The sequence below is a fragment of the Schistocerca gregaria genome, chromosome 5 (assembly GCF_023897955.1).
Source record: "Schistocerca gregaria isolate iqSchGreg1 chromosome 5, iqSchGreg1.2, whole genome shotgun sequence".
NCBI lineage: Eukaryota > Metazoa > Arthropoda > Insecta > Orthoptera > Acrididae > Schistocerca > Schistocerca gregaria.
In genome coordinates this window covers 470,913,888-470,936,349 of record NC_064924.1, presented here as the reverse complement: position 1 = coordinate 470,936,349, position 22,462 = coordinate 470,913,888, and the positions used below count along the sequence as shown (strand labels likewise).

The window sequence follows — 22,462 nt, the reverse complement described above, 5'->3', positions numbered from 1 at the left end:
TAATGCAAACAGATCAACAGTAATTCCGACATATTAGCCTACTTCCATTCTTTACTTTGCTATGGGCTAATCTTCTGGGGAAACTCAGCCCTCAGCAAAAAGATCTCTATGGTATAAAAACGGTATCAGCACTACCTACAACTTAAAAAAACTTGAAACATGGAGACCACACTTCACTCAGACGAAAATAAACATTTAAGAATGGAAAATCCAGGATGGATTGTGACAATGTTATGAAAAGGATAGTTGCTACTCACCATATAGCAGCGATTCTGAGTTGCCTGAGTTGCAGAGAGGCACAACAAAAAGGCTGTCTCAACAAGGTCTTTGCCAAAAATGGACAACAGCCACCCACCCACCCACTCACCCACCCACCCACCCACGCACCCACACCCACACACACACACACACACACACACACACACACACACACACAAACGTGACTCACACACAAGACCAGAGTCCGTGGGAGCTGAACCAAGACTGGTGCAGGGAGGGAGAAGGATAGCAGGGTAGGGGTGGGGGATAGTTAAGTGCTGCTAGTGGGAGCTTTATGCGATGAGGTAAAGAGAGGGTAGGGCAGCTAGGTGGGGTGCGTTGCTGGAATAGAGGGCTGTGTAGTGCTGGAATGGGAATATGGAAGGGGCTAGATGGATAACAACAATTACTAACAAAGGTTGAGATCAGAAGGGCTACGGAAACGTAGGATACACTGCAGGGAGAGTTCCTTCCTTGGCAATTCAGAAATGATGGTGTTGGTGGGAAGGATCCAGATGGCACAGGTTGTAAAGCAGTCATTGAAATGAAGAATGTCATGTTGAGTGGCAGACTCAGCAATAAGGTGGTCCAGATGTTTCTTGGCCACAGTTCATCAGTAGCCATTCATGCAGATGACAGCTTGTTGTTTGACATGTCCACGTAGAATGCAGAACAGTGGTTATATCTTAGCTTGTAGATAACATGGGATAGGTGATGATTGTGACTGGACTGGAGTACCGTATTTACTCGAATCTAAGCCGCACCTGAAAAATGAGACCCGAAATAAGGGGAAAAAAAAAAAAAATCCCGAATCTAAGGCGCACCTGAAATTTGAGACTCGAAATTCCAGGGGAGAGAAAAGTTTTAGGCCACACCTCCAAATCGAAACAAAGTTGGTCCATTGTAATATGAGACACAATTTTGGTCAAATGAATGATGATACACCTACAGTAGTTTGGTTTGAGTCGTAAGCTTAGCAGTTAAGCTTTACCAGGTAGCCATTGCTATGCATCAGGCGCTCCATTCGTATTTATACGCGTACCCTTCAATTTTCACGTGCTTCGTCTGGTTTGAATCGATTGCTTATTTTGCTTTCATCGCATAAGTGCCGTCATGCATTGTTTTTCGCATTCTGATAGTGCTTGTTTACGGCCTGTCGCCGCACACGGCATGGCTTGCTTTTGTGCACGCTACCGCCGCTTACAATTTAAAAAAAAGAAAAAAGAGGAATCATCTCATTAGCGAAACAATGGCAAGAGACTGCTGCTTTCTTTGATAATGATCAACAAGAACCAAATAATAGACCGCGTATCATAGAACATGTTCTGAACAAGAGTTAGGCGAAAATTTTTCTCCGTTTGAAAATCTTTGCAGGCGCTTCTTTGGTACATTAAATTCTACACAGAAATTAGAGTAATCTTAGATTTAAAAATCTAGTCAGTTGCCGTGCTTCATTTCTGACTGTATCACTACTAGGCAAAAGAAAATACAAATATAAACATGACATGATACGTATATTCTTCCACGTTTGCTACTGTCTCACTCTAGTTTCGTAGTTTATTAGGCAGACAGGATTTAAATGAAATAGCAGCAAATACAAAAGAATACATGGCAAAATGTGTATATTCATATTATTCTTATGGTGAAGAGAATACTGCATGTGATTCACATTTCATCAGGTTCCTATTAGCAACCATCTCTTCTCACAGGTAGGAAAAAATTCAGAATGTAGAGTTGGCAATATTGACAAACATCCCGAACAGTCTTGCCAGTCGGATTTTCATAGTACACTGAATTTCTGCTACATCTGAAGATGAACAATACGGAGTTTGTATTTACTTCGTTGGATAATGTACGAAAATGCAGTGGTTGAAACTCGGAGCGGAGAAAAAAAAGCTCGTTTACCAACCTTTTTTTTTATATTTATTTACTGACGCAGAGGTTTTGGCATCAGTATTTATCTTTGTGCCTACAAAGTATGCCTGTGTAGCACTACATATATTCGACGGCAGAAGTTACTGGCGGTACCTACCAACATTTTTCAGAACTTCCGCTTTCTTTGAACTCGATTCTAAGCCACAGACGGTTTTTTGGATTACAAAAACAGGAAAAAAAGTGCAGCTTAGATTCGAGTAAATACGGTAGGTGGTGTATGGGACAATTCTTGCATTTAGCTCTATTACAGGGATATGAGCCATGAGGTAAGGGGTTGAGAGTAGGAGTTGTGTAGGGATAGACAAGGATATTGTGTAGGTTCAGTGGGTGGAGGAATACCACAGTGGGAGGGGTGGGAAGTATAGAGAGTAGGACGTTTCTCATTTCACAGCACAATGAGTGGCAGTCAAAACCTTGGTGGAGAAGGTAATTCAGTTGCTCCAGTTCTGGGTGATACTGGCAATGCTCCTCTGTGACCAGATGGAGGGTCTTTGGGAGGTGGTGGGTGACTGGGAAGATCTGTTTTTGTACAAGGTTGGGAGGGTAATTATGGTCTGTAAAGGTTTCAGTGAGAGCCTCAGAATATTCGAGAGGTACCACTCATTAGCACAGATGTGACAGCCACGGGTGGCAAAGCTGTATGGAAAGGAATTCTTGGTACGGAATGGGTGGCAGCTGTTGAAGAGGAGGTCTTGCTGGTGGTTGGTAGGTTTGATATGGACAGAGGTACTGATGTAGACGTCTCTGAGGTGGAGGTCAACATCCAGGAAGATGGCTTGTTGGGTTCAGTAGGGCCAGGTGTAGCAAATGAAGGAGCAGGTGTTTAGGTTCTGAAGGAAAGAGTATAGGGTGGTCTCACACTTGATCCAGATCATGAAGATGTCAGCAGTGAATCTGAACCACCTAAGGGGTTTGGGATTCTGGGTGTTTAGGAAGGATTTCTCTAAATGGCCCATGAATAGGTTAGCATAAGATGGTGTCATATGGGTGGCCATAGCCATACCCTGGATTTGTTTGTAGGTAATGCCTACAAAGGAGAAGTAATTGTGGGTGAAGAAATAGTTGGTCATGGCAACTAGGAAGTTGATTGTTGATTTAGAATCTATTGGGCATTGAGAAAGGTAGTGTTCAATAGTGGTAAGACCATGGGCATTACGGATGTTAGTGTAAAGAGAGGTGGCATCAATAATGCCAAGGAGGGCACCAAGTGATAAACGAACAGAAACTGTATATAGTCGATGGGGGAAGTGGTTAGTTTCTTTTATATACTTGGGTAGTTAGCACGTAATAGGCCGACAGTGATGGTCTATGAGGGCAGAGATTCGGTCAGTGGAGGCACAATAACCAGCCACAATGGGGCATTCTGTGTGGTGGGTTTATGGACTTCAGGAAGCATGTAGAAGGTAGGAGTGCAGGGAGTAGTAGGGGTGAGAAGAGAAATGTACTCCAGAGAGAGGGCGTGTGATGGGCCTAAGAATGTGAGGAGAGACTGGAGATCCTTCTGGATTTCTGGAACAGGGTCACTGTGGCAGGATGCTTCAGCAGTGCGAAAGTGTGAAAAACCCTGCAACTTCTATAAGTTTTGAGAGCAGGATGGAGATTCAGCAACAAATCATTGCAGTCAGCAGGGCAAATCCCTTCTTTCTTGAATAAGTGACCGAGGCATTCCACTTGCTCCTGAAAAAGCTGGCATTTGTGTAAGCATCACTTGAGCCCTGCATCACGCAATATAGTAAAGAGGAAACATATAGATTGCACAGGTTGACCTGACATGTAGTGCCCATGACAATTAAGTCATTGAGACAGTTGGTAAGAATGGAGATGGATATGGTTAACAGTTCTAGGTGCCTCTGGAAGACTGCTGGAGCAACCCCAAAGGGCAACTGCTTGCATCTGTATACACCAAAGGGAGTTTGATGACTATAATGCATTGCCAAGGTCTATCTTGGAAGAAAAATGTTAAATTGACTTTTGATTTAAAATCTCCACATACCCAGAGGGATCCATTGGATTTCTTGACCACTACGAGGGATGTAGCCCAAGTACTGGTTTTAACAGGTTCAAGAGCCCCAAGTGACCGAGTTCTTGCTTAATGACCACCTGTAAAGAGACAGAAATAGGGTGCATCTGGCAGAAAAGGGGTACTCCATCTGAGTGTAAGCAGATATGAGCCTGGACATTGGTTGCACACCCCAGGCCAGGTTTAAATAAAGCTGTGAAGGTGGTACAGAAGTTGTTAAGCTCCTGGAAGGGAACTGTATCTGAGATGGCCTGAAACTCATCAGTGATGGAGAATCCAAGCAGCAAGAAGGTATCCAGACCATCAGCTGAGTGACAATCAACAACAAACTGCATTGTCAGCCGTACAAACTTCTGTATGCAATGCTGATTGTGAATTTATCCCGTAGGGGAATCAAACTCTCACCATAAGTGACAAATGTACTGGAAGGAGGGCCCATGTCAAGGGGAACAAAGAAGAGCATATGTTTGGAGGTTAGTCAAAGAAAATGTAGCTCCTATGTCCACCTGGACATCGACAACCTGATCTGCAACTGGGATATTGATAAATAACTATATGACTTTGAGAAACAAGTGCCTCAAGTTCATGCACTGTCCCTTGAGTCATGTGGGGAGTGACATCCAACTTCCCCAATGGATGATGACAGACAGTTTGGAGACGCCCATTTTTCCCGCAATGGGTAGAGTGCACCCAACAATCCATAAATGGGTGTGCCGTGAAACAGTCAGGACATGACAGGAGACTCCACTGCTTATGCCAATAGGCAGGACAAGGGCAAGCTGTTCAGAGGCCAGTGACACATCCAAAATCAACTAATCACAGAGCCACCATTAGAAAAATGACTTACAAGAATGAGGCATTTATTATTTGCTGGCTGAGTGACCTCAAAACAGCCCAATTTTTCTAAATATTGTCCAAGAAAGAGTTGGCTAGTTTGATGGCTGCAGTGCATACTTCCAAATCTGGAGCCACTAAGGCTTGCATCAAACAATCTGCATATGAAGTTTTGCAATCTGGGTCTTACAAGTGAAACCACAACACTGACTCAGTCCTTACAAATCTGTCACCTGTGAGCAGTAGGACAGACCAGGTTGCTTGTGGTATTGATGGAATTAAGGAATGATGTGATAGGTGAAGTCGTAATAATAATTTAACAGCAATGAATACATTTCCTCGAGTGTGAGTACAACATGATTTGGAAGTGGAACCAACTTCTTTACTAAGTTAAACATCTCTGGGAAAGCCTAAGAAACAAAGAGTGACCATTCGAAAGTTTCATTTGAAACCCAGAATGCCGCAGTGTGCTGTTTCAGCCACAGCAAGTGTGTGTCCCAATCCTCTTTGGTGTGATTGAATGGGAGAAATGCAGGTGGGTGGCTCTCCACCTGTAAAGTGATCACAGCCAGGATGGCTTGAGAACTCTGAACCTGAAGGCAATATGACAAAAGCTGAATTTCCTGCTGGAGTAAGTTAGTTTGCTGATGATGTTATTGCTGAAACAGCTATTGACATTTCTGCTGCACCAGCGGCTGCTGCTATTGCTGTTGCACAAGCTGCGGAGCTTTTCATCCATGAAATGCTGCTAACCTTTTACTTAATCACTAATTATAGTGACCACAATCTAACAAGACCAGAAACAACTTAAGAACATGCAGAAACTGGCCAAATGGCCGAGAGCATCAATAGCAAGCCACCAGAGAGTAAACAGGTGGACAACAGCAAGGTAAAGACAGACAACACATATTGCATGGTGGAATAATAAGTCCAACACGTAAACCAGTATTGAAAACCTAAGATGTAGTGAATACAGAATCAAAACAAAAATGTGTAATGAGATCAATACAATAGTGCAATGAAATCATGACTGACTAATTGAGTAGTTACACTGCTGGCTTTAAAGGAGAGCTATAGGTGCTGTTAGGTTAGGTGTGTGTGTGTGTGTCTGTCTGTCTTTGAAGCCAGCAATGCTGCAGTGACAGCACAGCACTCATAAGTTACATCAGTGTTAACAATGTTAAAATCTTCTGGGTTGATAGGCTGCATCATATTTGCTTCTAAAATAATCGATGTTTCGACCCTGCTGCTGGGATCTTCTTCCGGATGTTCCGATGTCCACTACTGCAGACTTACACACACTAGGTGTTGTTAAGCAGCTGTCACTGTGATCCATTCGTTCCAGTAAGCTTTCCAACTCACCAGGCGAGGATACAATAAATCTATAACATTAAATAATTTCTACCATTTACATTCTTTTTTTTTGGTATTTGTAATTAACGATTGTAATTTGTTAACTAAAATTTGTTTTTGTTCTGTCACTCTCTCTCTCTCTCTCTCTCTCTTTCTTAAATTTGGCTTATCCTATATCCAATATATTATATATTGTAATGAACCAGAAAGGACAAATAAATGATGAACATGATGATTACTGCTCTGTGAGTGAAAGTAGCAATGAACTGGCATACTTTGTCGTAAAATTCAAATGTTCATGCACGATTGTTTGTGGGTGATAATCCACTTCCAGTCTTTTACAAATATTATATGTTCATTTGCAATCACCTGTTTCACACCATAAATGTTTTTCTGTAGCAGGAGATTTAGAATTTATCTTTGTAAAATGGTCTTTCTCTTCTAAACTCACAGGAACATCTGACTTTCTGGATGCACATATCAAGAACAATGGAATATATTTACTTTAACATATTTTTATGATTATATAAGGCCTTGGTACAAAAATCATTCAGCAGAAGGGCTTTCTTCGAATGTAGCTTGTTTATAACTGACAGTTTTTCACTTTCTTCACTAATGTCTGGAGAATATCCAAAAGATGAAGACCAATGGCTGAAAGCTTTAATTGTGAAAGTCTTTCTGTTGTGCCTGTCTGTGACTCAGAATCTTTGCTATATGGTGAATAGTAATTTTCCTTCTCATAATACTGAATATCCAAAATAATGTGAGTGCATTACAAGGTTTCATTATTTCCAATTTATATTACATACCTGCAATGCTACATGGATTCATGTTACAATACTGTTAAAAACATTTGTTGTACTTCTGATAATCCACTGGAACAAAGAGTAACACTTTGGTTTCTGAGTGACACAATTTCATTATAACAGAGAAACTCCAAACAGTCCACATTCTCTCATTTTTAAAATCACGATTATTCAGTTTTAGGTTTTTCCTCAATTAATAATGCTGTATGGTGCAATGGTTTCTTTGAAAACAGTGCAGTTGATGCTTTTTCCCGTTCTTGTTCTGTTTGAGCTTGTGCAACATCTCTAACGACCTTCTCATAGGAGAGGCACTGAACACTGATCTTCATTTCCTTCAATAAAATTCTTTTATCAAATGCCATAATGACCATTTATCTTCATTGCCTTACCATTTTTTGGGGGAAAAAAACATGACCATGAAGTGCTAGTACTGATGGTGCAAAAATAATAAAATATGAATCACAAACATTAACATTCCATTGAACAGGCAAATTACGCAACAGTTACCATCATAAGCTAAGATATTAGTACCTCATACACAGCTTTGGATTTAAATAACACCAATTAATTCTACTCCAAGGACATAATATAAGAAGAATACACAAATCTCATTCAAAATACAGTTGAATATAGAGCACAAAAATACTTCCAGTATACAACAACAAATTATGTGTACCTAAAGGTTTAAAAGTTTAATATTATAATGTATTAAACCACTCCAGTAAATCTACTTCAGAAATTGTTAGTTAACTAGAGAAATAAACGTGCATGTTATAAAATACAGCGCAAAATGTTAAGGAAGTAACATAAGCCAAAGGAACTTACTTAGTAATAGAATGAGACAAATTATGATGGCTGTGATGAAACCTGTTGAAGGTTTGATGATTCCAGACTCAAGCTGTTCCAGTTCACAGTGGATGCCTTTAAAACCAGGTGGACAAAGGCAGGCATAGCGACGTTCATCAGAAAAGTCGACACAACGACCTCCATTGAGGCATGGACGCAATTCACATTCGTTTATGTTCACACACTCTCTGCCTTGTATTCGGAATCCAGTAGGACATCTAATGACCACATATACACATCAACAACACTGAACACATGCAACAGGCTAAGTAATTACGGGGTTGTGGATCTATTAAATACAGGCCTGATTACTGAAAGCATTCGCATAAAAAAGGCAAAACAAACATAAGAAGCAACAATAAGATTTGAAAAGTAAGAAATCATTCAGAGATTTCACAGACGTGAATGAAAGGCATGGAACAGCACTTCAAAGTGTAAAATTACGTTGCATAAGAATTGCCACTGAGCGTATACCCCATACTCCTTGTACCCTCAGCGTATTAGATATTATAAGCATCTTGCATCAACACATACATCTCATGCACATGAGCCATAAAATGACAACTTCCTATGCATCCCACTGAGAACAGCCTCAGTAACTTACTAAGGATGATGAGAAGACAGACTAAGAAGGCTGCAAGTGCCCCCATGCTAATCTTGAGCGTCCTCCCTTCCTGCACCAACTCGCAGTTTTCCCCCCAGAAGCCCTCAGGACACGAGCAACGGTAACGAAGTTTAGGCTCTTCATTGATGCATGAGCCACCATTCTGACAAGGCATATCCAAGCACTCATTCTTATCAGCACAACCTTTCTGGTCAGGGGCCACAATCTTCCCTTCTCCACAGCTGAGGAATTAATAACATGTTAATGCTAAATTCACTGCAATTAATTCTGAGAAGTCTGAGAGTTCGGAAAAACAAATACATTGACCAATCAATTTACTTAAGTACTGTGAAAAATGCTCTGTGTCACAAATGTTTGTGTTGTAATTCAGGATGTCAGTACTGTAGTGATGAGGAACAACATGCTCAAAAGATGAATATGGTACTAAAAGCAATATGTCTTCATACACTGATGATTAAATATTTACATTAATTTCAATAAATGTTAGAGTGTAATACTAAATGAATCTTTTTTTTAAGTGACACATAGTTAGAAAACACAATGAATTAATGGGTCAAGTATATCACCAACAGTGTCGAGAAAATCAGGGTGCTTTATTACTGCAGTATACAGGAGTATCAAAAACATATACACCCATAAAACATACATGTGAATTAATATTTTTTATGTTTAGGTGCCTGTAGATGTGTAATTGTGTTCTACTGTAATTATATGTATGACTACTACTGTGAATGATAGTAATGCATACTAAAATGAAATAGCATGACAACACTCGAGTTTTACATTATTTTACACTGCCAGGAAAAAAAATCAGTACAACCTTTTTGCTGTTTCCAATTCACTCAAGATTTATTGTTGCAACAATGGATATGGAGTACAAAAAAATGATTATATTTACAGACCAACTGCACAGGCGGTTCTAAGGTACCAGGTATCTAACCATGTTGAAACACCCATATTAGTAAGTCATGTAGCCTCCATTGGCAGCAATGCATGTTGTGACTCTGGTGCCCAGTTGATCATACAGATAGCAAGTGCTGTCTTGGCATATGTTATGCTACACCTGCTTGACCTGTTCACGTAGTTCTGTAAGAGTTGTTGGCTCACGAGTCACGTGTGTCGCTTCTCATCCTATCATGTCACACATGTGCTCAACTGGAGAAAAGTCCGGAGATCGTGCTAGCCAGGCAAGTTGCTGCACATGCTGAGCTGAGTTTCATGAGCAGTTTGTGAGAGAGCTTTATCCTGTTGGAACAACACGTCACCTTCCTGTTACAAGAAAGTCAAAAGAAGGCACTAACGACATTCTGCATGTTGTGAGTGCTGGTTAGCATCCCCTTCAGAAATTCCACAGGTGAATGAAAGTTGTAGTTTATCACACCACAGACCATAGGGCCCGGGGTGAGGCCAGGGTGTCTCAAACAAATGTACTTTAGAAGACAGTGCTCGTAAGGTATATGTTGTAAGGGCAAACAACCATCACTTATGTGCAGGCAGAATCTGCTTTCATTGCTGACGAGCACTGCATCTTCCAAATGATCCTCTGATGACACCAGTTGAACCGTACACATCGATGCTGTGGTGTGAGAGGAAGATGGGCTACAGGTATGCATGCGTGTAGTCCCATTGCTAATAACCATTTCACAACTGTTCGTGTTGACATATCCAGACTCACAAACCCTCTTATCAGTGCTGTGATAGCTGCATGATATGCCATTGCTGACCTTACAATATGATAATCCTGGTGGGAATCTAAGCTGTGTGGATGTCCAGAAACTCATCTACAGCTGAGAGAAGATTCACGAGACCACAGATACCTTCATCACTGCAGAATTGACGCTGCATGTCCATCTCTCCAAAAGGACCATCCTGCAACTCGGAAGGCCACAATTTGACCCCTTCCTAACTTGTTCAGTTGGCTGTAGGAAGCAAGAGTGCATGTCCATGGCATTGTTTCTTGCTTGCTTCACACATTTACACCACACTGAGCCTACTGGGTGTGAGCATTCCCTATTAAAGGGTACATATCATCAGACTAAAATTGACGTTGTCTTTCCAGGTGCACTAAATTTTTTTTCCAACAGTGTCTTTTGTAGGCTATAAACACTAAAGCTAAAAATTCAAAATCTGAATAAGCGTGGGTTTTCATAAATGATGAGTTTTGTACTGCTAACACACACTCAACAAAGGAATTGTTCAGACGTGTAAAATAAAGTGTTAATGCTTAAAAGATGCAGAATAAAGTATGAAAGAAACCGATTCTCAATTGCCAACCAAGGATCTGGCCCCCAATCCTTCTGAACCCAAGTCCAGTTTTTTAAACAATGAACGACATCTCTTAATGATTTGCAGAAACAAATAATACAAGTAATATTGGTCACGTGTAATGCAAAAAATAACAAAGATATAATGTTCTGAAATGTTATCTTCCTCACACTGGGGACTCGAGGTGAGGCCTCAGAGGAGTGCTCATGTGATATAACAAAAGCTTTCTTCAGTTCCTGTGATCTGTGTGACACCACAGACCTTCAAGAACATTCATTTATTCATTCATTCACCAAAAATAGGGCACAGAACACCCTCGGCACATTGATGTGCTACAAGAGTGCCAAGGATGACAACCAGGAAAGGAAATGGCACCCCAGACAATCACTCCTGGCTGCTGGGCTCTATGAGTGAATGACAAACTGGTATTCCACCACTGTCCAGGGCATATCCAGACATATCTTCAGGCTGGACTGTCATTGGCTGGAGTAGAATTGTCTTCAGTGATCACACCCACTTTGAACTGAGCTTCGATGACATGGCTGGAGATGCCCTTGACAGTGGTGGGATACCATCCCGACTATGGCATGCTATACGGCCCAACAATCAGAGTGCTTGTCGAGGTGCCATTTCTTTTCATAACAGGATGCCTTTGATTGCCATTTGCACCACCCTTATAGCACACTGACCAACAAGATTGCTGGATCTCTCTCCAACTGAGAATGTTGGGAGAGTTATGGGCAGGACCCTCCAATCGGCTCAGGACTTTGACAATCTAATGTGCCAACTGGACAGAATTTGTCAAGGTATTCCTCAAGAGAAGATATGAAAACTCCATCAATCAATGCCAAGCTGAACAACTGCTTGCATAAGGGCCAAAGGTGAACCAACATGTTACTAACTTGCTCAATTTGTGAACCTCTTTCTATTGAACAAATCATCCAATTTTTCTGAATTTGAAATCATTTGTGTTTTGGTGCATGTACATCACATCTACTGATTTCTTTCCCCATTGCACAAATTCTTCATGATGTGTTGTGGTCTTTTTTTCTTCTTAGTGCATATTACATATTACATCACACATGTGCTTTATCAATTTATTTAAAACATATTTTGCCCTTTTCTTTGAATTTTTACAGTAGGTTTTGGGCCCAGTCATGGTTCTTTCAATGAAAGAAATTGCATACTGTAATTTTACATCTTGTAACACCATAAATATATCTGTGTGCTTTGTGTGATTTGCGAAGTTCATACTGCATATGAACAATAGCCCAGCACATTCCAGTACAGAATTTTTGCAACTGTAACTCTAAATTGTTTTACAGAGCCACAGGGGATTTACATGGTATTGGGAAAATAAATGTGTGGGGCTGAAAATTGGACCATATGGAAGTCTGCAGTAAGAGACTTGTTATGTGCATGTACAAGGTACATACAATGTGTGTGTAGATGACATACATAAACCGGCAACTTTATCAGCACAAATAGATGTGTTTAACAAAATCCATGGGACAATGCTGATCATGTGGTGAAGCAGGAGATCATTAGAAATACTGAAACAAATGTCATGGCATTGGCTGCATTGTGAGAGCACGCTAGATATGTGCAACAAGCTACGTAAATGTTTGAACAAAAAATAAAGGAAGCCCCACATTCTGTTCAGTCACAATTTTTCTATTTTCATATGATTTCAGGTGAAGACATGGTGACACATCTCATGCGTTTTGATACCTTGGTTCTTCGCATGCAACATTCAACATGAATCCTGATAATCAACATTGATGATGTGACTAATTGACACACTGCCTGACAGTTATGAAAGCATATGACAGTAATGGTGGGCAAGATCCGTAGATCAATAGACAAATTTAATGAATGTGTTAATATCATATGAAAGACACTGTGTGTATCAGAGGGAGAAACAAGACACATTAGGTGCACTGTTAGCTACCAAAGAAAGTGTTGAAGTAAGGAGAAATGCAGATGTTGCCATTGGTATGAATGTTCCTTCATCAAATAAATATGAAAAGTCAACAAAGAAAAAGAACATTAAATGTTTCAGTTGCAGTGGGTTTAGTCACGTCCAACTGTTACACAAAAGCAAAAAAGTGTCCACAAGGAAAATAAAAGTGAATTGCTTCATCAGCCTTTCATTGGTAAAGTAGTGAATGAAGAAATGGACAAGGACTTGTGTATCACTAATTGTAGAATAACATATCACACAGCTAAGAAAATTGCACGGCACACACTGTTTACTAAGTTTGTAAAATCACTGCAGACATTTATGGGCAATGATTAGACTACAAACACTCTAGGAAAAGACACAATTTATTTTGAAGTTTTTGTTGCTGGGGAGTGGAGGTTATGCCACATGGACATTGTATTGTATACTCTAGAATAGCAAAGATATCTCTTTTCTCTCTCATCTGCTATGGGCAAGGAATTAGACTTCTGTTCATCAAAAGACAAATGGGAGTTTGGAAACAAAGGTGTTGTAAAATTGTGTGGCAAAAGCAGTGGAAATTTATTGAGTATGTTGATTCAAGTGACAAAACCAAATCATCTTAATAGTTATGAGATAAATCTTACACCAAAGGAATTTCTGCAAATTTAGCATGAATGTTTGGGTCATCAGAACAAACATATTGTCCAACAATTCTTGAAGCAACACGGTCTTGAAGTTGCAGACTTCAGCGATGAATTTTGAGAGGCCCATGTTAAGATGAAGTAGTATTGAAGCAGTTTTCAGGCATGATGGCTGCAGTGTGGAAGACAACAAGAAGAAGTTATTCGTGCTGAGCTGTGTGGACTTATGGAGTGTCAATCACTGGGAGAAGCTGAATATGTTCTGCACTTCACTTGTGATTTTTCTACATTATGCATGGTATATTTTGTCAAGCAGAATCTGAGACTGCAGAGAACATTCCAGAAATGGTGAGTACTGTGAAAAAATTTGTGGTTAAATACCAAAACCATTTCAATGTGATGGCGAACGATAATTTGATAATATAGAAGTTAAAGATTTGATGAAATTAAATGCTATGCAGTTCATCACAACAAATCCTTACACTCCAGAGTAAAACAGATGTGCTGAACATAACAACAGAAGTGTTGTGAAACTTGCTCAAAGCATGTTGCCAGCTCAAGTTTGCCTCTGCTTTTGGGGGTAGAAGCAGTAAACACCACTGTTTATGTGCTAAACAGAACTGGTTAAAGACATGTAAATGGCAGAACATCCTACAAGTTATTCACTGGTAAGATTATACAGCTAAATAAAATTCATATTTTTGGGACTATGTGGTTTGTTGATATTCTGAAGGAAAGATGTAAAAAAGGGATCCAAAACGAAAACCAGGAATCGTTGTTGATATTCTGATGGCACTGATGGCTTTCGAATGTGGTTTTAATATATATGGATTATTTGCAGCAACAATACAGTGTCTGAGGCCATGAAAACTAGAAGGACTCCTAACTGAAATGAACAATGGAACAAAAGGTGACTCAAGTGTGTGTAGACAATCTGCAGAAACAGGTTCAAGGAATTGAGAAATGGACAACTTTTGAAGAAACCAGATCAGTGTATCAAACTAATGCTGGTGAAATAAATAAGCTCAACAATAGAGAGGCTACCATGAACATCAGAGAAGAACTATGAAGGAAGAAATGGCTTCAGGGGAGGAAATGCTACATGGACTTTGAAACCTCTGCCATCACATCATCAGCCCACTGCAAACTGGTGAGTTTCTATAGTTAAAAGGAAAGCTAATGATAAAATTGACCACTGAGAACAAGACTAATTGTTCATGGATTTAATCAACAAGAAGGTATTGACTACAACAAAGTTTTTAACCCTGTTGCTGTACACAATACAATTTGAGCAACTTCTGAGTGTTGCTGCCAGCAAGCAAACTTCATTTGGTGCAATTGGATGTAAAATCTGCTTGTTTGAATGGACTCCTCTTCTTTGCAGCCGCCTGGGGGATTTGCTGATGAGAATGATCATGTGTGCAAGCTTCTTAAAATTTTTTATTGACTAAAGCAATCACTAACGTGCTGAACTTGATGATGGATTGATATCTGCAAACAAGAAGAATGACACTGAGGTTATCCTGAATGAAATTCAAGATGAGTTTAATGTTGTTATTGGGCAAATAGGATATTTTTTAAATATTAATACTGTATGTCACAGACTGGATCAACAGAGATTAATCAAAGAAGTGATGCTAAAGTCATGATTCAATGGTTTAACACGACAGAGGCAAATCCTGTGTCAACTCCAATCAAGTAATATCTACAACCAGATGAAATGACCAACGACAAACCAATGAATACTCCATACCAACAATCAATTGACTTTCTTACATATTAAGCTGTTGGTACAAGGCTTGATATATAGCATTCACAGTTATCGCTGTGTCGAAACTTTTAGAGATCCTAAAGGAAATCACTAGTCTTTGGTAAAAACAATTCTAAAGTATATCAAAGGTTCAGAGTGACTGGTATAAAGTATCACGCTAGCCTTACAAATGGAAAACTTGAGAGATATACTGATAATGATAATTCCAGTGATATAACAATTCAGCATTCGGTTAGCAGAGTGGCTGCAAGATTTTATGGAGGGGCAACTACCTGGGCAAGTAGCTGCAACAATGCATATCACTGTCAACAACTGCGTCAGAATATACACCTGTCGATGAGGGGGCAAGAGAAGCAATATGGCTATTGAAACACTCTGAAGATATTTCACCACTGGAAAGTGTTTCTGTTCTTCTTGTTGACAACCGAAGTGCCATTAAACTAGCCAAAATTCCTGAATTTCACAAGGGATCACAGCAGATTGATGTTCCTGTGCCACTATGCCCATGTGAAAATTCAAGAAGGCCAGTCAGCCATCGAGCGAAGGAGCCAATTAGCCGATGAGCTAGCTGTAGATATTCCACCCAGCAAGTACCCTATGTTCAGCCTGAATGTTTAAAATTGTTAGTTGGAATGCTTTAATTACTGTATTTAGTAATATAAATATTTAGGGGTAGTGTTAAAGTGAAATGTTCGTACTGACAATATGGTGAAACTTTACTGCTATGGACACTCCTGGAAATGGAAAAAAGAACACATTGACACCGGTGTGTCAGACCCACCATACTTGCTCCGGACACTGCGAGAGGGCTGTACAAGCAATGATCACACGCATGGCACAGCGGACACTGCAGGAACCGCGGTGTTGGCCGTTGAATGGCGCTAGCTGCGCAGCATTTGTGCACCGCCGCCGTCAGTGTCAGCCAGTTTGCCGTGGCATACGGAGCTCCATCGCAGTCTTTAACACTGGTAGCATGCCGTGACAGCGTGGACGTGAACCGTATGTGCATTTGACGGACTTTGAGCGACGGCGTATAGTGGGCATGCGGGAGGCCGGGTGGACGTACCGCCGAATTGCTCAACACGTGGGGCGTGAGGTCTCCACAGTACATCGATGTTGTCGCCAGTGGTCGGCGGAGTGGTGCACGTGCCCGCCGACCTGGGACCGGACCGCAGCGACGCACGGATGCACGCCAAGACCGTAGGATCCTACGCAGTGCCGTAGGGGACCGCACCGCCACTTCCCAGCAAATTAGGGACACTGTTTCTCCTGGGGTATCGGCGAGGACCATTCGCAACCGTCTCCATGAAGCTGGGCTACGGTCCCGCACACCGTTAGGCCGTCTTCCGCTCACGCCTCAACATCGTGCAGCCCGCCTCCAGTGGCGTCGCGACAGGCGTGAATGGAGGGACGAATGGAGACGTGTCGTCTTCAGCGATGAGAGTCGCTTCTGCCTTGGTGCCAATGATGGTCGTACGCGTGTTTGGCGCCGTGCAGGTGAGCGCCACAATCAGGATTGCATACGACCGAGGCACACAGGGCCAACACCCGGCATCATGGTGTGGGGAGCGATCTCCTACATTGGCCGTACACCTCTGGTGATCGTCGAGGGGACACTGAATAGTGCACGGCACATCCAAACCGTCATCGAACCCATCGTTCTACCATTCCTAGACCGGCAAGGGAACTTGCTGTTCCAACAGGATAATGCACGTCCGCATGTATCCCGTGCCACGCTACGTGCTCTAGAAGGTGTAAGTCAACTACCCTGGCCAGCAAGATCTCCGGATCTGTCCCCCATTGAGTATGTTTGGGACTGGATGAAGCGTCGTCTCACGCGGTCTGCACGTCCAGCACGAACGCTGGTCCAACTGAGGCGCCAGGTGGAAATGGCATGGCAAGCCGTTCCACAGGACTACATCCAGCATCTCTACGATCATCTCCATGGGAGAATAGCAGCCTGCATTGCTGCGAAAGGTGGATATACACTGTACTAGTGCCGACATTGTGTATGCTCTGTTGCCTATGTCTATGTGCCTGTGGTTCTGTCTGTGTGATCATGTGATGTATCTGACCCCAGGAATGTGTCAATAAAGTTTCCCCTTCCTGGGACTATGAATTCACGGTGTTCTTATTTCAATTTCCAGGAGTGTATTTGCAAATCTCTGCACACAATTTGTATAAGGTCTTTTGTTGTCCCAGATATAAGTTCTAAGGATTAAGTCAAGCATGAGCTTTATTAATTTAATTAAAGTGTACTGAGATATTTTCTTTGAATTTTTGTAATACAAGGAAGTACTTGTTGTTGATTCAGTCAATCACAAACTTGAAACAGCTTGGGAAGAAATAGGTCCTCAAATCACTATTAATACTGTGGCTTCTATGACAAGGAGAGTACAGATTGTAACAGATTTTTTCCATTCCCTCACAATGAGGGGTGACGATGTACTGGGAGTGGAACAACACTCCACCTTTAAGCCAAAGGAGTTTAAATGATACAAAGATTGAACTCTTTTATTTTTATGAACTATACACAAATGAGCATTGAACAAGCAATAAAGGAAACAAAAGAAAAGTTCGGCGTAGGTATTAAAATACATGGAGAAGAAATAAAAAGTTTGAGGTTTGCCGATGACATTGTAATTCTGAAAGAGAAAGCGAAGGACTTGGAAGAGCAGTTGAACGGAATGGACAGTGTCTTGAAAGGAGGGTATAAGATGAACATCAACAAAAGCAAAATGAGGATAATGGAGTGTAGTTGAATTAAGTCGGGTGATGCTGAGGGAATTAGATTAGGAAATGAGACACTTAAAGTAGTAAAGGAATTTTGCTATTTGGGGAGCAAAATAACTGACGATAGTCGAAGTAGAGAGGATATAAAATGTAGACTGGCAATGGCAACGAAAGCATTTCTGAAGAAGAGAAATTTGTTAACATCGAGTATTGATTTAAGTGTCAGGAAGTAGTTTCTGAAAGTATTTGTATGGAGTGTAGCCATGTATGGAAGTGTAACATGGACGATAAATAGTTTAGACAAGAAGAGAATAGAAGCTTTCGAAATATGGTGCTACAGAAGAATGCTGAAGATTATATGGGTAGATCACATAACTAATGAGGAGGTATTGAATATAATTGGGGAGAACAGGAGTTTGTGGCACAACTTAACAAGAAGAAGGGATCGGTTGGTAGGACATGTTCTGAGGCATCAAGGGATCACCAATTTAGTACTGGAAGTCAGGGTGGAGGGTAAAAATCTTGGAGGGAGACCAAGAGATGAATACACTAAGCAGGTTCAGAAGGATGTAGGCTGCAGTAGGTACTGGGAGATGAAGAAGCTCGCACAGGATAGAGTAGCATGGAGAACTGCATCAAACCAGTCTCAGGACTGAAGATCACAACAAAACACAAATGTTTTTGAAATATATTGAAAGGCACTTTATGTCACTGATATTTAAAAAAATACAAAGAAAAGCATTTTCTGACATTTAAAAACAGCAATAATGAGTTTCGAGAAAGTTACAATAAGCACACTGCACTGCATTACATTTCATTTCACCACCACTTGATAGGATAGACCTGCATTAGGAATAATGAAATTTTTATGAAAATTTGTAGTTTGGGTAGGTGAGGTTGTGGGAATATGTATAATGTGAGAAGATTGTTGGTGGGAAAGATGAGATTAAGAGTACAGATAGGTAGGATAGGGGCCAGGCCACATTCAAGAAGAGAACAGAATGGAAGGGAGCCCTGAAATAGAGAAAGGACGGAGAGGATATTTGCATATTTTTGTATGCAACTTATGCAATGTCTTTTGTTGCACCAAATATAAGTTCTGGGAATTATTCCATGCATATACTTCATTAATTTAATTAACCACTCTACTATGAGGACTATTTTATCTCACTGAGCACCACTGGGATCATATACACTGGATATATTGGCAGTTATTCAATGAACTGATATAAAACATACATTATAGTTGTTCCATGTAACAATAATGATTTTATTTTCATAAATATCACATTCAAGAAAAAAAGAAATATAGATTGGGATCATATTGATCCCAGTTGTACTCAGGGCAAGGACCTTGAATATATATTTTAGTGTGTTATTGCCATAAAACTGAACAAAATGTCTTTGGATACCTGACACAAAGAGAGAAACATATATAGGGGAAAAAATGCAGGAACCCTAACCACGGGTGAAAAAATAAGTGGGAAATAATATTTTAATTGTTGAAGGTGTTTTGTACACCAGTTGTTCAATGTAACATTCAGCATTCTATTTTGATAAACATTATATTCAATTAATAAACAAGCACGTTAAGTTGGGGTAATATTGACGCCAGTGCAACAACAATGAATGAATTGTAATGTGTTGTAAATTTAAAACTGAATGAATCATCATTGGACACAACTGAATCAATTTATCGCAGTGTTATTAGGGGAGTTAAAGGAGAGTGTGCCCTTTCAAAGAACTTCAAAGGTATTGTTGCTGATTGACTGTAGGAAGATACACAATGACTTAGACTTTCAAGTTACTGTGATGAATGGCAGATTGCTCTAAATATACAAAGATGTAAGTTAATGCTGATGAGTACGAAAAACAGTCCCATAACTTTTGAATACAGCATCAGCGGTGTGCTGTCTGACACAATCCGACTGACTAAATATCTAGACACAACGTTGCAAAGTGATATGCAATGGAATTGGCATGTCAGGTTTGTAATAGGGAAGGCAAATGGTCATACTTTGTTTTATTGGGATAATTTTGGGAAAATGTACTTATCTATAAAAGGAGGCAGCACACAGATCACTAGTGCAAACTCATTCTTGAGACTGCTTGGGTGTTTTGGATCCCCACTCAGCTAGCTTAGTGGAAGACAGCGAAGGAGCTCAGAGGCATGCAGCTAGATTTGTTACGGTAGTTTGATCAGCATGCAAGCATTATGGAGATGCTCTGTGAACTCAAATGGGAGTCCCTGGAAGGAAGAAGACATTCTTTTTCACGTGAGAACCAACATTTCAAGCTGACTGCAGAACAATTCTACTGCTGTCAACATACATTTTGTGTAAGTACCATAAAGACTAGATGAGAGAATTTAAGGTTTGTACAGAGGCTTTTTCCCTTGCTCTATTTGTGAGTGGAACAAGAAAGGAACTGACTAATAGTGGTACGTGGTACTCTCTGTTAGGAACCATATGGTGGTGGCTTGCAGAGTATGTACGTAGATGTGGATGTAAGGGTAGATTCTGTAATCAGGGTATGGCAGTCTGTCAAATTCGCAGTATATGAGGATACAGAGAGTAAGCATAGAGTGGGTGGGAAGTGTTCATAGAGGTACCAGAGGTGCTTGCATGCTGAGCAAACTACCGTAACAAATCTAACTGCATGCCTCTGAGCTCCTTTGCTGTCTTTCACTAAGCCAGCAGGGTGGGGATCCAAAACACCCAACCAGTCTCAAGAATAAGCTGCACTAGTGATCTACATGCTGCCTCCTTTTATAGACAAGTGCATTTTCGCAAAATTCTCCCAATAACACAAGTATGGCCATTTGCCTTCCCTATTACAAGCCTGACATGCCCTTTCCATTGCATATCACTTTGCAACATTGTGTCTAGATATTTAGTCAGTGTGATTGTGTCAAGCAGCGATGCTGTATTCAGAGGTTACGGGACTCATCAGCACTAACTTACATCTTTCTACATTTAGAGCAAGCAAGAGAGCATTTGGGGCAAGAGACCACACAATAATTGGTAAATTAAGGAGGGATTGAGTTTGCAGGAAGTATAGGATACAGAGTGGTCTTCAATAGGGCAAGGAGGTGGAGAAAAGTGATAGGCTGCAAAAGAATTCTCATAGGTGATGGTAAACAACCCAGAAAGTAAGACGAAGTGCATGCTTTTCAATTATCTGTTGGTGGGACCGAGTTCCAGGTGACATGTTCACAGCAGAGGATTGGTCAGATCAGGATGTAATCCCTATGTTTGGCTGATTGTAGTCTGTTGTGTGCTATCTGTCGGATGGTTAATAGGTAGCGTTTCCATCTTATTTCACAATCAAGGGTTAATATAAGATATTTGGTACAACGGTCATAAATCGTGAGGTAAGTCGTGGAGGAGAGCACCACGTGTGGTTCGTTAAATAGTTATTACCTGAGATTTGGAGAGGTTAATCATGAAGAGCTATTGGTCGCACCAGAATGATCATAACGGAAGCAAAAGGGCCTTTCATGAAATATTAGGGGCTAAAGGAAGCCCTTTAATGTAGCCATACTGGAGCCAATTTATTTTTGTTTCTTCTTCATTAAATATTGTGACTCGCCAATTCTTCTTTCTTTCTTCTATTTCAGAATACAATTTTATGCACTTTTAAATAAATAGTAAGACATTTGAGTAAAGTGGAAAAACAAATAAAAACTGGTCTAAGTAGATAAACATGGGTGTACGAATGTTTCTTTCGTATCACTGTGCTTCTTTTCTGAATGTGAATGAATTTAACAAGTGCTATGCCTGTTACTTAAATGAAACAACATGCGTTGCCTTTGAGCTTGCGAGTGTAGGCTACTTGCAAATTGAGTCAGTCACTAGCGCACAGCCAATAAATTTTCATTTAAGTCGTATTTTACGTATTGCATGGTACGGTATCACACTTCTACAAAAGTAGCGCACGATCTAAATTTCAGGTGTGTTAGATAAAAGCTCGTGTTTAAGATAAGGTATTCTATACCCTTCTCTGATTTGTAAACGTTTGCTGTAAATTCCATAAGTTTTGAAACTATTTTCATGAATAGTACTTCTGTGACTTAAAGTATCTCTGCTCAAGAAGCCAATAATTGAAATCAATCTGAGTCGGCGTGATTAATCGACTATTGTTTAATTTGCCGCGATATTTTTGGTGCTGGAAACAAAATGTCTCATTTGGCACCATATTATAAACGAATGATTCTGCGTCAGATGACCCACCATTCTGCTTCGTAGGTAAGGGGTACTTTATATTCAAAATAAAAATGTGCAATGCTACGTTGGTTTCTTTGAAACTACGTACGACTTAGTTTAGATAATTGTCATGATGGCTGAATCCACGTGACTCAGTGCTTAAATGTGCATCATCGTTTTAGAGGATAGGCTTAAAGTATGATCTCGTTTAAAGATATAATGTCC

At 40.5% G+C, this 22,462-nt stretch overlaps 2 protein-coding genes across 2 annotated transcripts in view; one reads left to right on the top strand and one right to left on the bottom strand.

Annotated features, from left to right (window-relative positions):
- LOC126273386 (neural-cadherin) overlaps nucleotides 1-22,462 on the bottom strand; it is a 432,448-nt gene that overhangs the window by 68,254 nt on the left and 341,732 nt on the right. Inside the window, exon 24 of the mRNA XM_049976939.1 lies at nucleotides 8,657-8,898. Coding sequence (XP_049832896.1) covers nucleotides 8,657-8,898 — 242 coding nt within the window. The remainder of the gene's footprint in view (nucleotides 1-8,656; nucleotides 8,899-22,462) is intronic.
- Nucleotides 22,122-22,462, top strand: part of LOC126271862 (uncharacterized) — a 34,220-nt gene continuing 33,879 nt past the window's right edge. Inside the window, exon 1 of the mRNA XM_049974200.1 lies at nucleotides 22,122-22,279. The gene's annotated coding sequence lies outside the window, so the exon portion shown is untranslated. The remainder of the gene's footprint in view (nucleotides 22,280-22,462) is intronic.